The sequence below is a fragment of the Prenolepis imparis genome, unplaced genomic scaffold, assembly GCF_030444845.1.
Source record: "Prenolepis imparis isolate NDT839.2.m4 unplaced genomic scaffold, iyPreImpa1.0 SCAF_7, whole genome shotgun sequence".
NCBI lineage: Eukaryota > Metazoa > Arthropoda > Insecta > Hymenoptera > Formicidae > Prenolepis > Prenolepis imparis.
In genome coordinates this window covers 16,223,551-16,245,575 of record NW_028141165.1, presented here as the reverse complement: position 1 = coordinate 16,245,575, position 22,025 = coordinate 16,223,551, and the positions used below count along the sequence as shown (strand labels likewise).

Below are 22,025 nucleotides of genomic sequence, written 5' to 3'. Positions count from 1 at the left end.
TTGAGAAAAATTTGTACAAATTGATGAACAACGCGGTATTTGGCAAAACGATGGAAAATGTGCGTAATTATGTAGATGTAAAACTCATCATACATTGGGATGGACGATACGGAGCAGAGGCGATGATTGCTAAACCAAATTTTCACAGTAGAAGCATCTTTTCGGAAAATTTAATTGCCGTAGAATTACGTAAACTCGAAGTAAAATTTAACAAACCAATCTATGTTGGTATGTGTATACTCGACATATCGAAAGTGTGTCTGTACGAATTTCACTACGAGTACATGTCACCGCTCTATCGTGAAAGATGCCGGATAATGTACACCGACACAGATAGTTTAATATACCATATTAAATGCGAAGACATGTATGAAAATAGGAAACGCGATATCGCTAGATTCGATACCAGCGATTACACTGCGGGCAATGCGTACGGTATACCGCTTGTGAATAAAAAGATACCGGGTCTAATGAAGGATGAAAATAATGGCGCGATAATGACCAAATTCGTCGGGCTTAGAGCAAAAATGTACGCGATGAGGGTGGACGGCAAAAAGGACACTAAAAAAGCAAAAGGTGTCAAAAGTAACGTTGTCGCGAGAACGATAACATTCGACGATTATACGCGGTGCCTGAATGACGAGATTGAAATGACACGTCAGCAGTCATGTATAAGATCGAAATTGCATGAAGTGTATACCATCTGCGAGACAAAAATTGCTCTAAGTCCGTACGACGATAAGCGGTATATCAAACCTGATTCGACTGACACATTACCATGGGACATTACCAGATACCCTTATAAAATATAATATAATATAATGTAACATATGTGTATGTATTTCATATATTGTAACGGAAAGGATGTATTAATAAAGATTTTGTATTTCATGTATATTTTAATATTTCAAATATTTTTTTTATATGTTGTACACATTATATATTTCTAATATTGAGAAATTAATAAACAGTTTGTATGAAATAAATTGAATTATCCTTATGTATCCAAGAGTTATGCGAATTGTCAAATCCCAGCCATTTTACGTAAACCTCGTCACCCCTCCTGCGCAGTACTTTCTCCACGAGATATACGTCTGGATAATTCGCGCTATGCAACTCGTGCTCCTAAAACGCTCCAGCGACAGATGTTTTGCGATAGTCCTCGAGTAGATAGGTTACGGGATTAGTACGCTGCACTTTAACAATTTTAAACACTTCGGTTGTCCAATTTGGTGTGTGACCCATCTCGAAAAGTTTCTTGTACTTGCTAACGCGTACCGGGTCACCTACTTTGAACTTTGCCGGAGCGGCAATCTTTATGTTACTATATACTGTTTTTAAAAGTTTATCAGCGATCGCGGGGTGACGTCGACGGGTCACATGCCGATCGTTCGATGCTTGCGCGCAGTTGTAATCCGATACGAGTTCCGCCAACGCGTCGATCCACTTGTTAGTTCCGTTCAGCGTAAACATCTTCCACATGTCGTTCTTCAGCGTGCGATTGAATCGCTCGACGATCGTTTTCTTCAACACCGAATATGTAGAATAGTGATTGATGTTATGTTTCCGTATAAGCCGTTGCACGTCGGCGTTGTAAAATTCCTTCCCCATATCGGTTTGGATGTTTCTCGGGCATCTCTTGCTATCTCGAATTATTTCGGCGATAGCGTCAGCCGTCTCGCTTCCAGCTTTACTCTTGAGTGGTATGGCCCACGCGTACTTGCTCAACACATCGATGACGGTGAGTATGTAGTGATAACCTTTGTTGAAACGAGAGTACGGACGCATCTCGACGATGTCAGCTTGCCACAGGTCATCGTATCTCCGCACTATGACGTGTCTTCGGGGAAAATTTTTCCTTGCCGGCGCGTGCAGTTCGTTCACCAACTGCCGTTTCTCCAAACTATGTTGTTTCTTCGCTTCGTCGGTTTTTCTCGATCGCCGTTTGTCGTTCGTTTTATGATTCATTTTCGTTTGTCGTTCTTCAATAGCCGTTCTTGAGCCGTTCTTGAACCGTTCTTGAGCCGTTCATAGTCGTTCTTGAGCCGTTCTTGAGCCGTTCTTGAGCCGTTCTTGAACCGTTCTTGAGCCGTTCGTAGTCGTTCTTGAGCCGTTCTTGAGCCGTTCTTGCGTTGTTTACTTCTGTTCTTGATTCGTTCGCTGCCTTGTTCACAGTCGTTTCTAACCCGTTCGTAGCCTTTCCTGACCCGTTCGCAGCCGTTACTGACCCGTTCGCAGCCCTGCTTGAGTTGTTGGTAGCCTCGTTCGCTGTTGCTAGGCCGTTCACTACCACTACCACTCATTGCAGTTAGATAGTAGTTCGATAATCCTTCGTAGCTGTTCGATAATTGTTCGTAGCCGTTCGATAACCCTTCGTAGATGTTCGATAGCCGCTCCTAACCCGTTCACTGCTGCTCATTTAGGTTGATAGTCGTTTCTGAGTGAGCGTTAGCCGCGCGTTGAAGTTCGTTTATCACAATCTATATTGCCCGCACATCCTTCTCGAACGAAGTCAGCTTCTCATCTGATTCTTTCTGTTGATTCATCAATCTTTTAACGCAAGATTCCACATACTGTTTGTTGACGGCATCGGTGTCAGCCTCAGGTTGCGCTACACGACGAATCTTCCGCGACCTTGCGTCATAGTCCGTAAAGACGCGACACAAAGCGTTTTCGTGCACATAACGACGCGACACAGAGCGAATATAACTTTTCACCAATCTACCCCAAGAACCGCTTGTGCCGGTTGCATCATTTCTTGGTTTGAATAATCCAAATTTGTTGATAGGCATTTTTTTCCGATACGAGTGACGCTGATCGACTGATTAGATTTGTCGAGACACCATTCAATTTATAATAATGCCTGCTTCGCGAAGTTCCTCGACAGGATCTCATTGTCGTGAGCGTTGTGGATAGCTCGGCGCGAAGCGTCCAGCAATCGTAACCGATCCACTAGCTCGTTGGGGTCATCCCAGTGTAGGTAATCGATCTAATTGTCGGTTAGTGCCATCGCGTGAGGCATGAATACTCCCTTTCCAGATTTTTTCTGTTCAATCAATATCAATGGTGCGATTATATGTTTGTACTTGTATCACCTGTTGCTTCGTAATTGGCCTTGTGTGTCATAATTGCGTTTATGCGCGTTCGTCGCCAATAATATGCTCTTGTGTTTATGCATATCATCCTCCGTGTAAATGTCATCATCGGGAATTCTCTTGAAGATCAACTCGTATAATCCTGGTGTACCAATATACCTCACTTTGTCTATTATTATAGAGTCATATTTGTCAATGTCAAATCGTTTGTTACCGAGACGCTTTTCATTCTTGTCGAAATAGACACCGTACACGTGATAGATTTTCCTTTCTTTGTCGCCACCGAGGAGAGTGCTCATGTACTCTTGTCCCAATGGTCCCAACTGCTTTCGCAACATTTCTTGACCTTCCAGCGTTTGTAATGTGTTTCGAACAAACGATGTTTCGAGCGTGCTGCCCGAGGTTTCGAAAACATTTTCGTTTGCGAGTGTTTCGGGTATCATAGTTTGTACGATTCTCGTTGTCGCGAACGGTGTAGAGGTTATCATCGGTTCATCCAGTAAAGCATCCGATGTACGCGATGTCGATGAGCGATTCGGGTATGACCGTTTCCTCTTTTTCGATGTCGCATCATCCTTCTCCTCTTCCTCCTCCTCCTCCTCCTCTTCCTCCTTGTACCGCTTGATGGGTAAGATTTTAATCTTTGCGGTACTTTCCGGCTCGTTTTTCACTGCGATCGAGTTGTCGACAATCTTTTGTAGCGGCTCAATAATAGGTCTAAAATGGGTCTTGACCGCGATATCGTCATCGATCTTACCGGTCTTCAAAGCGCGATGTTTCTTGCGGATTGATTCACTCGTTTTCGCAATCTCCTTCGCTATCTTTTCACGCTCGCGAATATTATCGCTCTCAGCCATGTTGACAGAGTGTCAAACGCTCGTGTTTCACCTCTCTCGACAGAACATCGGCAACGACTAATTGATTTGCGGTATCGCGAACACGTTAAATCCGTTTCTGTATCGGCCGTTCGTAAGCGAGCTATCCTTATCTATCACTAGAAATCCATACTTTTGCTGCCAACAAGTACGACATAATTCACTGAAATCCTCATATGACATGTCGGTATTCACGTGATCGTTGTAAACATGTTTCAAGTTGGTACCGTCCTGTTTAAACAAGATTAGCAGGTTTGCGTTGTCGCGTATAAGATGTTTCGGTATTCTTGCGTATGTCTGACAGAGATAGAAGCAGTCGACGTTCGAGTGGCGTCCCATTGAAAAGTACTCTCTTATCGTATTTTGTTTGTCGCACGTCATCGAAAACGAAAATCGAGTTTGGACATGCTTCGCTCGGTGGAATGACGTCACTGATATTGGAGAATGTAAAATAGCCGATTTCATCGATCGATGTCAACAAATTCTCCAGATACCGATATTTTGGATGTTGCAGCGACTTTGAGTACACGTACACGTTTTCAAAGCGGACGCCGTGCGGGCTTTCTATCAAACTAATCAACACGTTAGTTTTACCGCAATTCGAGGGGCCGCAAACGATCGGGCGTATAGTAGTCGGCAGTATCGTAGCGTGTCTACGCGTCTCCGCGTTGTCCCCCATCGATCTTATTCTGGCGTCGTAATTCGTCACGCGTATCGCGAAAGGTTGTCGCAAGAAATTCATGTTCACACTCCTGACTGGATCGAACGTCTGCCTATTTATAGCTGCGCGGAACCACGAATCGCTCAGTAACGAAAAAATGTTTGTCTTGCTATCAAGTCCTTACGATATTTGTAATTTGAGCGCCGAACAGCTACAATTTGTGTCGAAAACAGTTTTATTGCGAATGTGCGGCAATTACGTCCACTGCGTGTGGGAAAAGCTTCCGGAACATATAAAGGCGGATTTGGAGGTTCAAACTTATCGCCGCTGCTTCGAACATTACAATCGACCGTAGCAGCGAACGCACATTGACGGTCCAGCGCCGATGATAAAAGCTTGTAGCGAATGTCAACGAAAATAGGTAGAGGCCTATTAAATCAGGCGATAAACGCACTTCCGATCGAATTCCATATTCCCGGGTATCAATTTTGCGGTCCGGGCACGCGAATACAAAAGCGATTAGCCAGAGGCGATCGAGGTATCAACCCATTGGACGCAGCGTGCCGTGAACACGATATACCGTACTCTCGAAGCAACGATCTCATCGAGAGACACGCGGCAGATAGGATACTCGCCAAAGAAGCGCAAACTCGCATCGTTGCAAGAGATTCGACTCTCGGTGAGAGAGCCGCCGCCACAGCTGTCTGGGCAGCGATGAAAGCCAAGACGAAGTTCGGTATGGGCCTGAAGACGACAAAGACGAAGACGAAGAAAAAGATGGCGAAGAAACGATTACTTCCGGTAGCGAAACGTGGGGGTGTATTACCGATTCTACCAATGTTGGGCGCGCTCGGATCTTTGGTCGGTGGAGCAGCTGGTGTAGCAAAGATGGTGAACGACGGAAAAGCTGCACAACGTCAGTTGCAAGAGATGCTACGTCACAATCGCGCCATGGAAGGTCACGGATTGTATCTCACTCCGTACAAACACGGACGAGGAGTTTCAACGAGAAAAAAGGGGAACAAAAACATCAAAGAGACGCTAAAAATGCCACAGGGCGTAACTACCAAAATACAATTGCTACAACTGGCAAAACGTATGCACATTCCGTATTTTAGAGGTGTTTTCCTGCGTGATTCATTACCGATCGGTGGTATATATCGAAACGAAAGCGGCATCGTAAATTTGGATAACGCTAAAGGATCGGGTACTCATTGGGTAGCGTATGCAAAGAGGGAGGATCGCGCTATATATTTTGACAATTTCGGCAACCTTCGACCGCCGAATGAATTGGTGCGATATTTAAATGTGACAAAGATACAATACAATTACACACCTGTTCAAACTTACAATTAAAGCATCTGTGGACAATTGTGCGAAGCGTGATTATGAGAAACGCCGGCTGGACTGATCCGACTACTGCGAATGGAAACTTCAATTTTTGCGTACCACTCTACATGTTATTGGGATTTTGCGAGGATTACAGACGAGTGGTAATTAACGCTCGTCATGAGTTAATCTTAATACGATCGCGCAACGACAACAATTGTCTGGTTGGAGATTCGACGCTGGAGCCTGTGATCAACATATTCAAGATACAATGGCGAATGCCACATGTGTTATTGAGTGAGATTAAGAAGCTGTCGATGCTGCGTGCTCTGGAAGCGGACATTACCTCAGCATGGGTTCTCGCTCGTGGGATCTGTATGAGTACCCGCTATTGCAGCGTACAACCAAGCATTCATGGGCCATTAAGACAGCGACTCAGCTGGAGAAGCCACGATATGTTATCTTCGCTCTGCAGACAGGTCGGAAAAACATCATGTCTGAGGATATGAGTCGATTCGACGATTGCAAGATGACCAATGTGAAACTCTATCTGAACTCGGAATGTTATCCGTACGACGATATGAATCTGGATTTCGATAAAAACAGATGGTCGATTCTGTACGATACGTATGCGCGTTTCTGCAAGAACTATTATGGATACGAGTATCTCGAGCCGAGTCTCACCGTCTCAATGTTTCTACGTAACGGTCCGTTCGTGATCATCGATTGTTCTCGACAAAACGAATCGGTCAAGAGCGCAACCGTGAATGTAAGATTGGAATTCGAGTGTAAGGAGAATGTGCCGATGAATACCACTGCGTACTGTCTCATCATACACGATCGCGTGATCCAGTACAACCCGTTGACCAACGTTGTGCGCAAAATCACCTAAACGGACCAACAATTTAGGGAGAGAGAGGGGGAAGCATAGCAGAATATAAATCAAAGTGTTATGAGATAGTTGTCATTCTTCTTTTTTAACTGATACATCGAAGAGAGAGTGATCTCGTCATGTCCGTACCAACGTTTGTGGATCTACAGGGGTTTATCCTCAATAAACAATTCATTGTAAAGGAAGCGGCAATCTTGAGAAGAGGATTTATTTTATCACATTATTTTTTCGCATGTCCTGTACCATGGGGTGTGGTCATAAAATCGGAGAGACATCAAGCCTCATGGTTGACTCGAAATCATCATGGATTGCAATGGGAAGATGGAAACGTTCCATACAGCATGGCTCAGCGTTTGATTACAACAACTATCGTTGGTGGACCACATGAAGGAGAAGAAGAATCTATTCTCGTATATGTAAAAGGACTTGAAAAGCGAGAATGGTTAGCCGATATATTGGATGATGCGGGAAACGGTTTCATTATTGAGACCTTGGATGCTGATTACGACGATATCGAGTCTCTAAATAATCTAGATGTTAAAAACACTATGCGATGTGGAAACATGTTAAGAAATGCGTATTCAAAATATTTAACTGGTGGTCGCAACGCCAGAAAGAATTGCAAGATTTGGAAAAATAAAATATTTAAACATTAATGTGTTTTATCTCTTATTCCCCTTCCCCAATCCTTTCCTCACGAATCGTTTCTAAGAATTCTTTTTATCCGAGCGCCGTTTCCCCTTCTCCTAAATTTCATAGCGCCAATAGTATTCTAGAATCTCCCACCACATTTACCCCACTACTTTTAAAAATAAGCGTCACGTATATTCTTAATTTTATACGATCAGTGTAGCGTTAACCGTTCATACTGGTGGTTCAATTTAAAAATCTGGAAATATGTACTACGCTGAAAGAAGCAGTGGCTCCGGCAGACGTGTGAATAATTACGTACCGAGTCGTGATGACACTCCATCGTTTGAGAACAAATGCGACAATTAAGTTTAACTTTTTCTATTTTTCTATTTTTGTCTTTATATTTTTTTACAAATTGTATTATTTTTCAAACTAATTTCATTTTTACAGCATTTCGTTGGAGCCTCGTGCAGTTCGTATACTAGGTAGACGATATGCATTGGCAGCTACGGAATTTAAATTCCTTGAAATTGGTATCAAAGTGGATCCACCGAGTTACGTGGAAATCGCCATAGGAGATCATCGAGGAAAGGAACTGATACTATCTCTCGAAGCGTGGAAGGGACTCTATGAGCAACGTCACAATATTCAGAATCTGCTTCGAAACGATTCTAAAGATGCCTACAGTTTTATAAGCGTTAGACCGTTAACAGTGCGAGTTCGTACGATTAACGACGCCAAGTTAATAAGTCTTGAATCTTCAAATGTGTGGATGATGATGATCGAATCGACGTTACACAATATGTTCGATCTCGATCCATGCATTGATGTAACTTTTGACCGATTGGTTAAAATTACCAATACAGTCGATATCAAGTTTACGCAATTTTCAAATATCGCGTCCAATGTAACGAATCCTAAAGAAGTATCAAATGTAATACGCGCTAGCGACGCCTTCAACAAGCATCAGCTCATCGATTGCGAGCTGGCAGCTTTAGTTTTTAGTCCATAATATGTAAGAAAAAAATATTTAAAAGAAGAATAAAGAGTTTTTAAGTCTAAATTATGATGTAATTTCTTTGCATACATTTCCATTCTCCATCTTTCTCCCACCCGTAAGCAGTCCCAGCTCTCATACGTATAGCTCCCAATAGTTGCTTGGTCCTTGCGGGGGCTGACGTCATGCGGGGAAGGGGGAACGTGACGCTAGAGACTGAGAGGCTAGGGACTGAGAGGTTAGGGACCGAGAGGCTAGGGACCGAGAGGCTAGGGACCATGAGAGAGGTAGCGCGAGAGAGATGACGCGAGGCGCAGCGAGGAGAGAGAGAGAGAGAGATGACGCGAAGCGCAGCGAGGAGAGAAAGAGAGATAGCGCGAGGCTAGGGACCGTGAGAGAGGTAGCGCGAGGAGAGAAAAAGATAGCGTGAGGTTAGGAAGCGCGAGAGAGATGGCATGGCGAAGAAAGAAAAAGATAGTGCGAGGCTAGGGACTGCTGGAGAGATAGCGCTTAGGAGAGAAAGAGAGAGCGCGAGGTGAACGTGAGAGACAGAGGTAGCGAGAGGCGCACGCGAGAGAAAGAGAGCGAGAGGCGCACGCGAGAGATGACGCAGTGAAGGAAAAGAAGAGGAATTTTTAAAATGAATATATTAATTTAATATTAATTATTTTTAATTATGAATAAATGTGTATTATACATTTGTGTGTGTGTGTGTGTGTTTGTGTGTGTGTGTGTGTTTAAAAGAATATAAATGGATATAAATGTATATAAATGTGAATATATAAATGTGAATATAAAATGGATATAAAATGGATATAAAATTATAATATAAAATGGATATAAAATTTTTAAAAATATAAATGAATATAAAGATAAGAATATAAAGATAAGAATATAAATATTATAATATATAAAAATTGTCGGTGGTGGAGGTGGCTATGGTGGAGCCGACGATTGTGGAGCGGCGGCGGCGGATGGATGCGTGGCGGTGAGGCGGTCGGGCGGCTGTGCCGACGATGGTGGGGGTGGCAAGGCGACTGCCGTGGGACTACTGCGAGGGGTTCCTTCTGTGACAGAAAAAATTTTTTATTAATTATTTTAACAATTTTTAAATTAAAAAGAAATACTTACAACACACTCTCAATCTTCGTCCCTCACATCCGACTCATCGTTTTCTAGGTCTGAATCCGGAATATTATGTTCTGGCAACACATCTGATTTGGATGGCAATAGCAATGGTGGCCATGGTGGCAATGTTATATTCATTGGGTTCCTATAAACTTTCACTTGTCCACTTAAAAAATGCAATACCTTTTGATATCGACGCTGAAAACACGCGATTCGGTTGTGTTTAGATGATGTGACGCAGTTACATACGGTAGTTCTCATTAATTTCCTTTCATGACATTGCAGAAAATGGGCCAAATCTTTTGTTTGGGGTTTCTGTACACCGAGTTCACGATTTCTTAAATAATGCACCATCGAAGACATGTCCTTCGATTTTTTCTGAGTCACCATTTTCACAACACTTATAGAATTCTCACTTTAAGTGTCCCAGCACAATCTCCCAAAGTTTATTGTGTGCAAATAGGGCACATATCGCATGGAATTATTATATACAATGGATTTCTACAATTGCAGCACGATCGACTCTCCACTGCGTCGTGTAATTGAATCACATGCTTCCGAACAGAATACATGTGTCCGAAGTCTTGAATAGAGATCATACATGTAGTACATAGAGCTAGATCAGTACCCGTCGAATAATAAAAGTATATGGTACAAACTTTTGTACGTCCGTTTAGCGCAAGGATTTGTGAATTGTCCACTACCTTGTCGTCAATATCCGTAAGGTCCTCACTGCGATCACTAATATAATTACTATCATCCGACAGCGCGTGATCTTCGTCAGACGACTCGTCTAATATCGCTTCGAAATTATTATAATTTTCCATTTTTTTTCTCACTACTATGCCACTAACACTTCGCACAGGACAGTTTTCTGAGTGCAATATTTGTAGATAGTATCTTTACGACTTTTTTATGAGGGATCTTAGACATTTTCCCAAAAGGTATAGAATAAACGCCGATGATCGACAATTTTGTACCCTCGTTAGTATAATTTTATTACGGAAGCGCCGATGTCCGGCTGCTCGAACTTGTCAACGGAGCGTTCTAGAATCCATTAAAACTATGTTTTTTTTTACATTTTATGAACAAAATGTCCATTAAATGTCCACAAATCATTAGGATATTATGGAAAGAAATGAAGATTTTAGGGCCGACGCTGCGACGAACATGTCAAAACATTATATATAGGTGCAAATGTAAAAGCGTTGACGTTCGGCAGCTTTGTATCCTCGCGGAAAATCGGTCGTAAACGAGAGCGAAACATCTTCCTTAATATTTTTTAAGAAAGAATGCAACGTATCGGCGCCAACGTTCGGCAGCTTGTGTCCTCCTCTATCCATAAAACCGATATCTCGGGAAACTATCTTTTGAGATATGCCAAATGTTAGAAAAGAAAACAGAATTAGGTGAAATACATATAAGGAGGATGAGAGCGCGTCAAACCATAGTACGATTTGAAAGCGCATAGATGCAGCGGTGAAAAAAAGTTTAGTGGCTACTTTTCTTGTGTCAGAAGTGTCAGTGGCATAATAGTGAATAAAAGAAATAATGGCAAACATCGAGCAGAACGAACGCGACCTGTTGGTCCCGCCAAGTCATCACCTTGGATGAATATTTTGCATGGGCGCTGCACTGCGAGGAATTGATCAAACAGCTTGAAGAACGCAGCCGTGTCAAGCGTCCGCGACTATCGATTGGATATAGACAATCTTTGGTTGCCAGAATCGCGCAACTCAAGGGTGTAAAAACTCGATTGCAGAAACAGTTTATATCCAGTGGTGGTGAATACAGTGGCGACAATAACGCGGAAAGACTCGATTGGCGAGAGATTGATACGGCGTTCGAGAGCCGCATCTTAACCGGTGCGGTAATAAACAATAATTACATCGAACCTCGTCAATTTCTCGAGGATGCCAAAGACATTGTGATCGAACACGTGCAGAAAGTGATCACAAATAATTAACTTGACTATAAATATAAACAAGTATAATTCAATGCGCGCGGGATGCCATATTAAATTACCGCGAGAAATTATGACGAAGAGAGCGGTAATTAATGTACAATCCAGACACAATGCGTGTTTCGCGTGGTCAGTGGTGGCCGCTCTGTACCCCGCTGAAAGACATATGGAACGGGAATTTTCATATCCACAGTATCATATACGACAGTGCTAAATTTACAAAACATTGAGTTTCCGATGACGCTGAACCAAATAAAAAAGTTTGAACATATAAACGATATCTCAATCAACGTCTACGGCATCGAGAGGAAGAAGGAACTATCAATTGTTCCGATACGACTCGCCGATCGAAAAAGAGAAAAACATGTGAATTTGCTATACGTGGAGGATGACAACGTTGGACATTTCGCATGCATCAAAAATCTATCTCGGCTTGTCAGCACGCAACTGAGAAAACATGATCACAAGAAATATATCTGCGATCGGTACGCATATTTATTGCAATAAAATTATATATTAAAATAATCGTAAATAAAATTTTAATTTTTTCTTTCATAGATGCTCGCACTATTTCGGATCGGAGGACAAGTTGCAGTCACATACAGTAGACTGTGGAAAGATAAACGACTGCGCTATCCGGTTACCAAGCGATAAAGACAAGTGGCTCGGCTTCGACAACTACAACAGAAAGGAGCGACTTCCGTTTGTAGTGTACGCCGACTTGGAATGTGTTTTGGCAAAGACTGAAGAAGCGACAAATTAACAACATCACAAGGTACTCAGCATCGTTTATTATATACATTGTTCGTACAACAACTCGTTATCCGCGTATAATTCTCGCCGTAGCGTCGATTGCGTTTCATGGTTCGCCGAAGAACTTGAAAATTTAGCGTTACGTATAAAGACTATTTTAACGACAAATGTTCCCATGTATTTAATCCCATAAATTTAACATCGGACGAGTAGAAAAAATTTCACAATCGGAATTTCAAAATTTACCGACAGAAAATTTCAATCTATTAACACGGAAGGGTGTCTTTCCATACGAATATATAGATTGTATCGACAAATTGCAAGATACATGTTTACCGCCGCGCGAATCATTTTACAGTTCTTTGACCGGTGGTACAATATCCGAGAGCGATTACGTGCACGCCGAGAACGTTTGAAACCGATTCTCCCTTCGAACGCTAGGCGAATATAGTGATCTATATTTAAAAATTGATGTCATGTTATTAGCAGATATTTTTGAAAATTTCCGCGATAGTTGTATTAAAAGTTATGGGCTTGACCCTGCGTATTATTATACTCTTCCCGGGTATACATGGGATGCCATGTTAAAACATACAAATATAACATTCGAATTGCTTACAGACATTGATATGGTCATGTTTATCGAACGGGGTATACGCGGTGATTTAAGTAAATGTTCCAATAGATACGCCCATGCTAATAACAAGTACATGCAATTGTATGATCCGTCGAAACCATCATCATATTTAATGTATTTAGATGTAAATAATTTGTATGGATGGGCAATGTGTCAACCGTTGCCTTACGCCGATTTTCGATGGGTCGATGACATATCTAATTTTGACATATCATCTATCACGCTCGATTCGCCTATAGGCTATATCCTCGAAGTAGATTTAGAATATCCGCAACATCTTCACGACAAGCACACTGACCTACCGTTTTGCCCAACACGCGATAAACCACCTGGTAAGCGAAAAGATAAGTTACTCGCAACGCTTTAAGATAAGAAGCGTTATGTGATACACTACTACAATCTGCAGCAGTGCACGCGTCACGGTCTTCGTATCGTAAAGATACATCGCGTATTACAATTCACTCAATCCACATGGCTTCGCGGTTACATTGAACTTAACACAAAATTTAGAACTCAAGCGAAAAATAATTTTGAAAAAAATTTATATAAATTGATGAATAATGCAGTATTTGGCAAAACGATGGAAAATGTGCGTAATCGTGTCGATGTAAAATTATTGACAAAGTGGGACGGACGATACGGAGCAGAGGCAATGATAGCGAAACCAAATTTTCATAGTAGAAGCGTCTTTTCGGAAAATTTAATTGCTGCAGAACTACGTAAACTTGAAATGAAATTTTATAAACCAATCTATGTCGGCATGTGCATACTCGACATCTCTAAAACGTGTTTGTATGAATTTCATCACGAGTACATGTCACCGCTCTATCATGACAGATGCCGGGTAATGTACACCGATACAGATAATTTAATATACCATATTAAATGCGAAGACGTATATGAAAATATGAAACGCGATATCGCTAGATTCGATACGAGCGATTATCCAATTCCGATTATCCAGACAACGCGTACGGTATACCGCTTGTAAATAAAAGGGTACCAGGTCTAATGAAAGATGAAAATAACGGTACGATAATGACTGAATTTGTAGGACTTAGAGCAAAAATATACGCTTTACGAGTGGATGGTAAGAAAGATACAAAAAAGGTTAAAGGTGTCAAGAGTAACGTTGTCGCGAGAACGATAACGTTTGATGATTACACGCGGTGTTTGAATGAAGAGATTGAAATGACACGTAGTCAGTCATGTATAAGATCGAAATTGCATGAAGTATACACCATTCGCGAGACGAAAATTGCTCTAAGTCCGTACGATGACAAGCGGTATATCATACCTGATTCGACCGACACATTACCATGGGGACATTATCAGATACCCTTATAAAATATAATGTAATATAATGTATGTGCGATATAATGTTATGTAACATATGTATATATATTTCATATATTGTAATGATTATTGGAAAGGATGTATTATAAAGATCTTATATATTTTTATATTTCAAATACTTTTATATGTTGTACACATTATATATTTTTTAACTTTTGAGTAATTAATAAATACAGTTTGTATGAATTAAATTGTATTATCCTTATGTATCCAAGAGTTGTGCGAATTGTCAAATTCCAGCCATTTCACGTAAACCTCGTCACCCCTCCTGCGCAGTACTTTCTCCACGAGATATACATCTGGATAATTCGTGCTATGCAACTCGTGCTCGTAAAACGCTGCAGCGACAGATGTTTTGCGATAGTCCTCGAGTAGATAGGTTACGGGATTAGTACGCTGCACTTTAACAATTTTAAACACTTCGGTTATCCAATTTGATGTGTAACCCTTCTCAAAATGTTTCTTGTACTTGCTAACGCGTACCGGCTCACCTACTTTGAACTTTGCCGGAGCGGCAATCTTTATGTTACTATATACCGTTTTTAAAAGATTATCAGCGATCGCGGGGGTGACGTCGGCGGGTCGCATGCCGATCGTTCGATGCTTGCACGCGTTGTAATCCGATACGAGTTCCGACAACGCGTCGATCCACTTGTAAGTTCCGTTCAGCGAAAACATCTTCCACATGTCGTTCTCCAGCGTGCGATTGAATCGCTCGACGACCGATGCCTTCAATACCGAATATGTAAAATAGTTGATGTTATGTTTTCGTATAAGCCGTTGCACGTTGCCGTCGGCGTTATAAAATTCTCTCCCCGTATCGGTTTGCATGTTCCTCGGGCATCTCTTGCTATCTCGAATTTTCTCGGCGATAGCGTCAGCCGTCTCGCTTCCACCTTTACTCTTGAGTGGAATGGCCCACGCATGCTTGCTCAACACATCGATGACGGTGAGTATGTAGTGGTAACCTCTGTTGAAACGAGAGTACGGACGCATCTCGACGATGTCAGCTTGCCACAGGTCATCGTATCCCCGCAATATGACGTGTCTTCGGGGAAAATTTTTCCTTGCCGGCGCGTGCGGTTCGTTCATCAACTGCCGTTTCTCCAAACTATGTAGTTTCTTCGCTTCGTCGGTTTTTCTCGATCGCCGTTTGTCGCTCGTTTTATGATTCATTTTCTTTTGTCGTTCTTCAATAGCCGTTCTTGAGCCGTTCCTGACCCGCTCGTAGCCGTTCTTGAGCCGTTCGTAGCCATTCCTGACCCGTTCGCAGCCGTTCTTGACCCGTTCTTGAGCCGTTCCTGAGCCGTTACTGACCCGTTCTTGAACCGTTCTTGAGCCGTTTGTAGTAGTTCTTGAGCCGTTCTTGAGCCGTTCTTGCGTTGTTTACTTCCGTTCTTGACCCATTCGAAAATCGTTCTTGATTCGTTCGCTGCCTTGTTCACAGTCGTTTCTGACCCGTTCGTAGCCTTTCCTGATCCGTTCGCAGCCGTTACTGACCCGTTCGCAGCCCTGCTTGAGTTGTTTGTAGCCTTGCATGTAGCCGTTAATGACTTGTTCATAGCCTCGTTCGCAGCCCTGCTTGAGTTGTTGGTAGCCTCGTTCGCTGTTGCTAGGCCGTTCATAGTCTCGTTCGCAGCCCTGCTTTAGTTGTTGGTAAACTCGTTCGCAGCTGTTGCTAGGTTCACTACCACTGCCACTCATAGTAGTTAGATAGTAGTTCGATAATTGTTCGTAGCCGTTCGATAACCCTTCGTAGATGTTCGATAACCGTTCGATAGCCGCTCCTAACCCGTTCACTGCTACTCATTCAGGTTGATAGCCGTTTCTGAGTTAGCATTAGCCGCGCGTTGAAGTTCGTTTATCACAATCCGTATTGCCCGCACGTCCTTCTCGAACGAAGTCAACTTCTCATCTAATTTTCTCTGTTGATTCATCAATCTTTTAACGCAGGATTCCACATACAGTTTGTTGACGGCATCGGTGTCAGCCTCAGATTGCGCTACACGACGAATCTTCCGCGACCTTGCGTCATAGTTCGTAACGACGCGACACAGAGCGCATATAACTTTTCACTAATCTATCCCAAGAACCGCTTGTGCCGATTGCATCATTTCTTGGTTCGAATAATCCAAATTTGTTGATAGGCATTTTTTTCCCGATACGAGTGACGCCGATCGACTGATTAGATTTGTCGAGACACCATTCAATTTATAATAATGCCTGCTTCGCGATGTTCCTCGATGATCGACAGGATCTCATTGTCGTGAGCGTTGTGACCAGCTCGGCGCGAAGCATCCAGCAATCGTATCCGATCCACTAGCTCGTTGGGGTCATCACAGTGTAATCGATCTTATTGTCGGTTAGCGCCATCGCGTGAGGCATGAATACTCCCTTTCCAGATTTTTTCTTTTCAACCGATATCAATGGTGCGATTATATGTTTGTACTTGTATCCCCTGTTGCTTCGTAATTGGCCTTGTGTGTCATAATTGCGTTTATGCGCGTTTGTCGCCAATAATATGCTCTTGTATATATCATCCTCCGTGTAAATGTCATCTTCGGGAATTCTCTTGAAAATCAATTCGTATAATCCTGGTGTACCAATGTACCTCACTTTGTCTATAATTATAGAGTCATATTTGTCAATGTCGAATCGTTTGTTACCGAGACGCATGTCATCCTTGTCGAAATAGACACCGTACACGTGATCGATTTTCCTTTTTTTGTCGCCACCGATGAGAGTGCACATGTACTCTTGTCCCAGTGGTCCCAAGTGCTTTCGCAACATTTCTTAACCTTCCAGCGTTTGTAATGTGTTTCGAACAAACGATGTTTCGAGCGTGCTGCCTGAGGTTCCGAAAACATTTTCGTTTGCGAGTGTTTCGTGTATCATACTTTGTACGATTCTCGTTGTCGCGAACGGTGTAGAGGTTATCATCGGTTCATCCAGTAAAGCATCCTATGTACGCGGTGTCGATGAGCGATTCGGGTTTGACCGTTTTCTCTTTTTGGGTGTTGCATCATCCTTCTCCTCTCCCTCCTCTTCCTCCACATGCCGATTAATATTATCAAAGTGAACATTATCCACGTAGAATGTAATATAACCGCGGGCGCGTACAGCAACGGCAAACTCGTTCATACGATACATGAATTTTCACCGAGGGTACCACCAGGATATAAGATATCGAAAACACCGGCGCACATCATTTACCTGCCGATCATCGTGCGGAGCATTACGTATTTAACGTTACGCGTTGTCGACCAGGACAGACGATTGCTCGATTTTCGAGGAGAAAAGATCACCATTAGCACGTACAACGACGACAGCGACGTTAACGTACGTGTGCGGCGTATGAGATGCTCGTTTTGAACGGATCGAAAGACACGAGAGATAACACAATCTTTACGGAGCCAGCGACAACAACAACGTCGACATTCACTAATATCCAATCATCCGGTTGCACTAAGAAAAAGAAACTGAACGCATCAAACGTTGCCTTTTTACAATCTCTGGAATTCGCGGTGCGAAACATCTGAACAATGACCGACATCCTCAACATTGGAGACGACCCAATCTTCGACGATCGCATCGTCAAGATCGAGACTCACACGTACAACCTGTTCGCTAACACAACATTCGGACACAGTGATGAGATAAGAATACCCATACAACAGGATCTATATACGTTGCCGTATGAAAGTTTCCTATACATCGATGAAGAACTAAAGATAAATAAACCAGCCGAAGAATCTGCTGTGATACTGGGAAATAATTGTGTCGCATTGATGTTTGATGAGATTCGATACGAACTAGATGGCGTGGAGATTGATCGCAACAGAAACGTGGGAATAACAAGTATGCTCAAAAACTATGTAACGATATTATTCGATAGAAGCGTGATTATGAGAAACGCCGGCTGGACTGATCCGACTACTGCGAATGGAAACTTCAATTTTTGCGTACCGCTCTACATGTTATTGGGATTTTGCGAGGATTACAGACGAGTTGTGATTAACGCTCATCATAAGTTAATCTTAATACGATCGCGCAACGACAACAATTGTCTGGTTGGAGATTCGACGCTGGAGCCTGTGATGAATATATTCAAGATACAACGGCGAATGCCACATGTGTTGTTGAGCGAGATTAAGAAGCTGTCGATGCTGCGCGCTCTGGAAAGCGGACATTACCTCTTTTTTTTTCTTTTTTTTTTCGCTGGGGAAACCTTTTATAGGTACCCTTACTCCCCGGGTAGAGAGCAAGGGTTATGTGGGACTCATTCTTATCCCGGGTGGTAGGGGGACCGAAGTTTTCCCCGTGATAAGCCACAGAATGTTATCGCACTAAAACCCCAGCGGGTATCCTTACTCGGACGTTAGATAAGGGACGCGAGGGATGCTGGTATCCCATGTCGTCCTCGCCCTTCCCCCCCCCCGCCCAGCCGTCTCCGTGGAGCTGCCTCGGCTTTGCGACCGAGATCCCACCCCGTCCGCCATCGTGCGGATCCTTCCCTGTTGTGACGCAGGGTGGACACCTACCCCACGTCACGCCCTCCCGTTGAATGTGGGGGACGGGGTCGGGGCTCGAGTGTTCCCGCTCGATCCCCGGCCCCTCGGCCACCGGTTGGGGTTCCCTCCGCCCCCAAAGGGTTAGCGGATTCGACCGTCAGCCGGGGGCCCTCCTCGAGATTCAGGCGGCTATCCGTGGTTTACACCATATAAAACCGCGCTTATCCCTCCCGCGAGGTCTCCGGGGGCAGAGCTCCAGACTTAAGCGTCCGGTGCTCCCCCCGGAGATCTCATCCCACCCCAGTTTTGCCTGGAGCGGGACGAGGCCCGACCCTCCCCCGGCCCCCACCACGGCGATTTTCTCGCCCGGGCAGCCAGGAGGGGTCGTCCCTCTCCTCCCGGGATTCAGGGGAGCGGGCGGATCTCCCCCTTCTTCCCCGTCTCTCCCTCTCTCTTTCGGCCTCCTCCTTCTGGAGCATCACCGTCTCACAGAAAGAGGAGAACGCCTTCCCCTCTTCCCCCTCGACCATTTTGCCCACTACTGTCGGTAGGGACAAGTCCCCACCCATCACCGAAGTCAGTTGCTACCTTTCTCCCGCCTATGCGGGGCATTCGGCCAGGGTGTGCTGAGCTGTGTCATTTGGATGCCCACAGTGCCTACACATCCCGGTCTGCTCCTTCCCGATGCGACCCAGGTATTCGCCAAAGCATCCATGCCCGGATCATCCTGTACGTCACCCCGCCCCGAGGTCGTCCCAGCCACTGGACCAAGTGGAGATTTAATTGCCCCGACTGTCCTCTGGCCGGGCAGGCTGGGATCTTCCAGCATGCCCGACCATCTATCAACGAGGACTCGTCGAGACTGTCCCCTAACTGCACGCCTGACACCGTCTGTTATTATAACCCCCGCTCGCTGCAGCTCGCGCACTCTGTTGTACACATCTGCGTGCATGCGGGTGAGGAGTTTGATTGGTGGCACTCCTGAGAGTACCCCCACTGCCGTCCAGCTTATCGTTCGGTATCCCCTGCAAACTCGATTTGCCACTCGTCGCTGTAATTGACGCAGAGTGTCTCGCAGCTTCCGGGTGGCGATCACTTTTTCCGCCCATATGGGGGCACCGTACAATATCATGGCATGGACGGTGCCAGCGTACAGTCGACGAACATTCTCCACCGGTCCCCCGAGGTTTGGCAGAAGGCGGCCCAGAGCCATGGCCGCCCTCTCCACCCCAGGGGACGTCTGTCGAAAATGCTCGCCGAAGGCTCAACGGCTGTCTAAGTGGAGACCCAGATATTTGATCCGGGTCCCCACCTCGATCGGGATGCCTGCCACCTTGATTTTGACTTTGGGTGGCGCCCCTCTAACCTTATAGAAGAAAGTGGCTTCTGTTTTGTGGGGCGCCACCTTCTGTCCCACCACCTTTATGGTGTTTATCACCCGTGCCGTGGCGAAATTCGCTCTTGTCGCGGCTTCCCCCCAGTTCCTCCCTCCGGCTATGATGAGTGTGTCGTCCGCATAACAGATGACATGGCAGTCGGAGGGGAGGGCAGTTCGCAGGACCACATCGTAGGTGATGTTCCACAGCAACGGACCCAGGACCGATCCCTGCGGAACACCACCCGACATTTCTCTCTCATTCCTTTCCGCGTCCCGGTCATAGTAGACAATCTTCCTATCCCGGAAGTAGTCCCGGATCACGGCGACGAGATAGGGAGGCACCTGATGATACTCCAGGGCCTTCCCCACCCGCCGCCAGGACAGGGTGTTGAAATGCGTTTGAAATGTCTAAGGACACTGCTAACGCCACCCCGCCCTCCTCCATCACGGACTCCGCGATCGAGCGCAATCTCTTGACTGCATCAATTGTTGAGCGCCCGACCCGAAATCCGTACTGATCCTTATTGAGATCCGGTCCCTCCCGAGACAGGTGCCGGACGAGGCGATCGGCTATTATTCTTTCTAGAATCTTTCCCGCCTCGTCCAGCAAACATATTGGCCGGTACGCGGAAGGCTGGTCCCGCGGTTTGCCCTCTTTTGGAAGAATGACAATATTCGCCTTCTTCCAAATGGGGGGGGGGAATTTTCCTTCCCTCAAGCATGTGTTGTACAGGTCCCTCAGGTCCTCTCCAAGTTCCTTATGGGCGAGACTCCAGGTCTTTCCTGTGATGCCGTCAGGACCCGGCGCCTTGCCGTTTTTAATCCTCCTGACGACATCCCTCAGCTCCCCTCACGTGACATGATGTTCCTCCTCGTCCCACTCCGTCTCCCGCTCTGGATTCGGATTGTTAAGTCTATCATCCATCACAGGAAAAAGAGTGTCGATGATCTTCCGGACGAGGAGGGGATCCAAAGTCTCCGTCATTGGGGACGCCGGCTGCTTCAATTTCCCCAAAACCATCCTATAGGGGCGTCTTCATGAATCCCTGTCTAGAGAGGAGAGCAACTCTCCTCAGGATCTCGCCTTTGCCGCGCGGATTTGTTTGCGCATTTCGTCCCTGAGGGACCTGTACTCCGCCCATGCTTCCTCGTTGTTGCCTCTTTGGCGGTTCCTATTGGCCCGCCTCTTCAGGCGGACCAGTTCCTTCCTCGTTTCCGCGAGCTCGTCCGACCACCAATATGCTCTTCTTGGTGGCCGGTAACTGGCCCTGGGCATCGACGCGTTACATGCGTCTTTCATGATGCCCAGGGTCCAGTCGAGCTTGCCCTCCAGTGTATCCTCCATTGTATCCTTTTTACACATAAGGGCGCCGTAGATTGATGCCATAAACGAATCGCCATCTATTTTCTTTAGGGCCCATCGTTTTTGCCTTTCCTTCATTTCCTTGCGGCGAGCCACGGTCTCCCCAGGGATGGCAGCGACTGAGAACTCTATGTACTCATGATCTGAGAGAGTTTCTTTCCCAGTCGCTACCATCCATCCTTTAATCAGCCTTGATGCTAGGGGGTTCACCCATGTCAGGTCGACAATTGAGCCCCCCCGCATCCTCACGCAGGTGTTACTCGCTCCTCTGTTCATAATCCCGAGACCGTGGTCCGCCGCCCATTCCAACACTAAGCTCCCCCTCCAGTCCTGTCGCTGGGACCCCCAAACGCCAGATTTGGCATTAAAGTCGCCCGCGACTATAACTGGACGGGGGGAGAGCTTTCCGAGTTGTCTACCTATCTTTTCGAGCCTGCGCGCGTATTCCGTTCGC

The 22,025-nt window shown here is 45.0% G+C and overlaps 3 protein-coding genes across 3 annotated transcripts; 1 reads left to right on the top strand and 2 right to left on the bottom strand.

Annotated features, from left to right (window-relative positions):
* Positions 1-365: 365 nt before the first annotated feature.
* On the top strand, positions 366-8,497 carry LOC145938313 (uncharacterized). Its single transcript, XM_083041813.1, has 2 exons — positions 366-430; positions 7,936-8,497. The coding sequence occupies exons 1-2, from the start codon at positions 366-368 to the stop codon at positions 8,495-8,497; spliced, it is 627 nt and encodes a 208-aa protein (XP_082897939.1).
* Positions 8,498-19,407: 10,910 nt separating this feature from the next.
* LOC145938311 (uncharacterized) lies at positions 19,408-20,043 on the bottom strand. Its single transcript, XM_083041809.1, has one exon. The coding sequence runs from the start codon at positions 20,041-20,043 to the stop codon at positions 19,408-19,410; it is 636 nt and encodes a 211-aa protein (XP_082897935.1).
* Positions 20,044-21,280: 1,237 nt separating this feature from the next.
* LOC145938310 (uncharacterized) lies at positions 21,281-21,847 on the bottom strand. Its single transcript, XM_083041808.1, has one exon. The coding sequence runs from the start codon at positions 21,845-21,847 to the stop codon at positions 21,281-21,283; it is 567 nt and encodes a 188-aa protein (XP_082897934.1).
* Between the last annotated feature and the right edge of the window lie 178 nt (positions 21,848-22,025).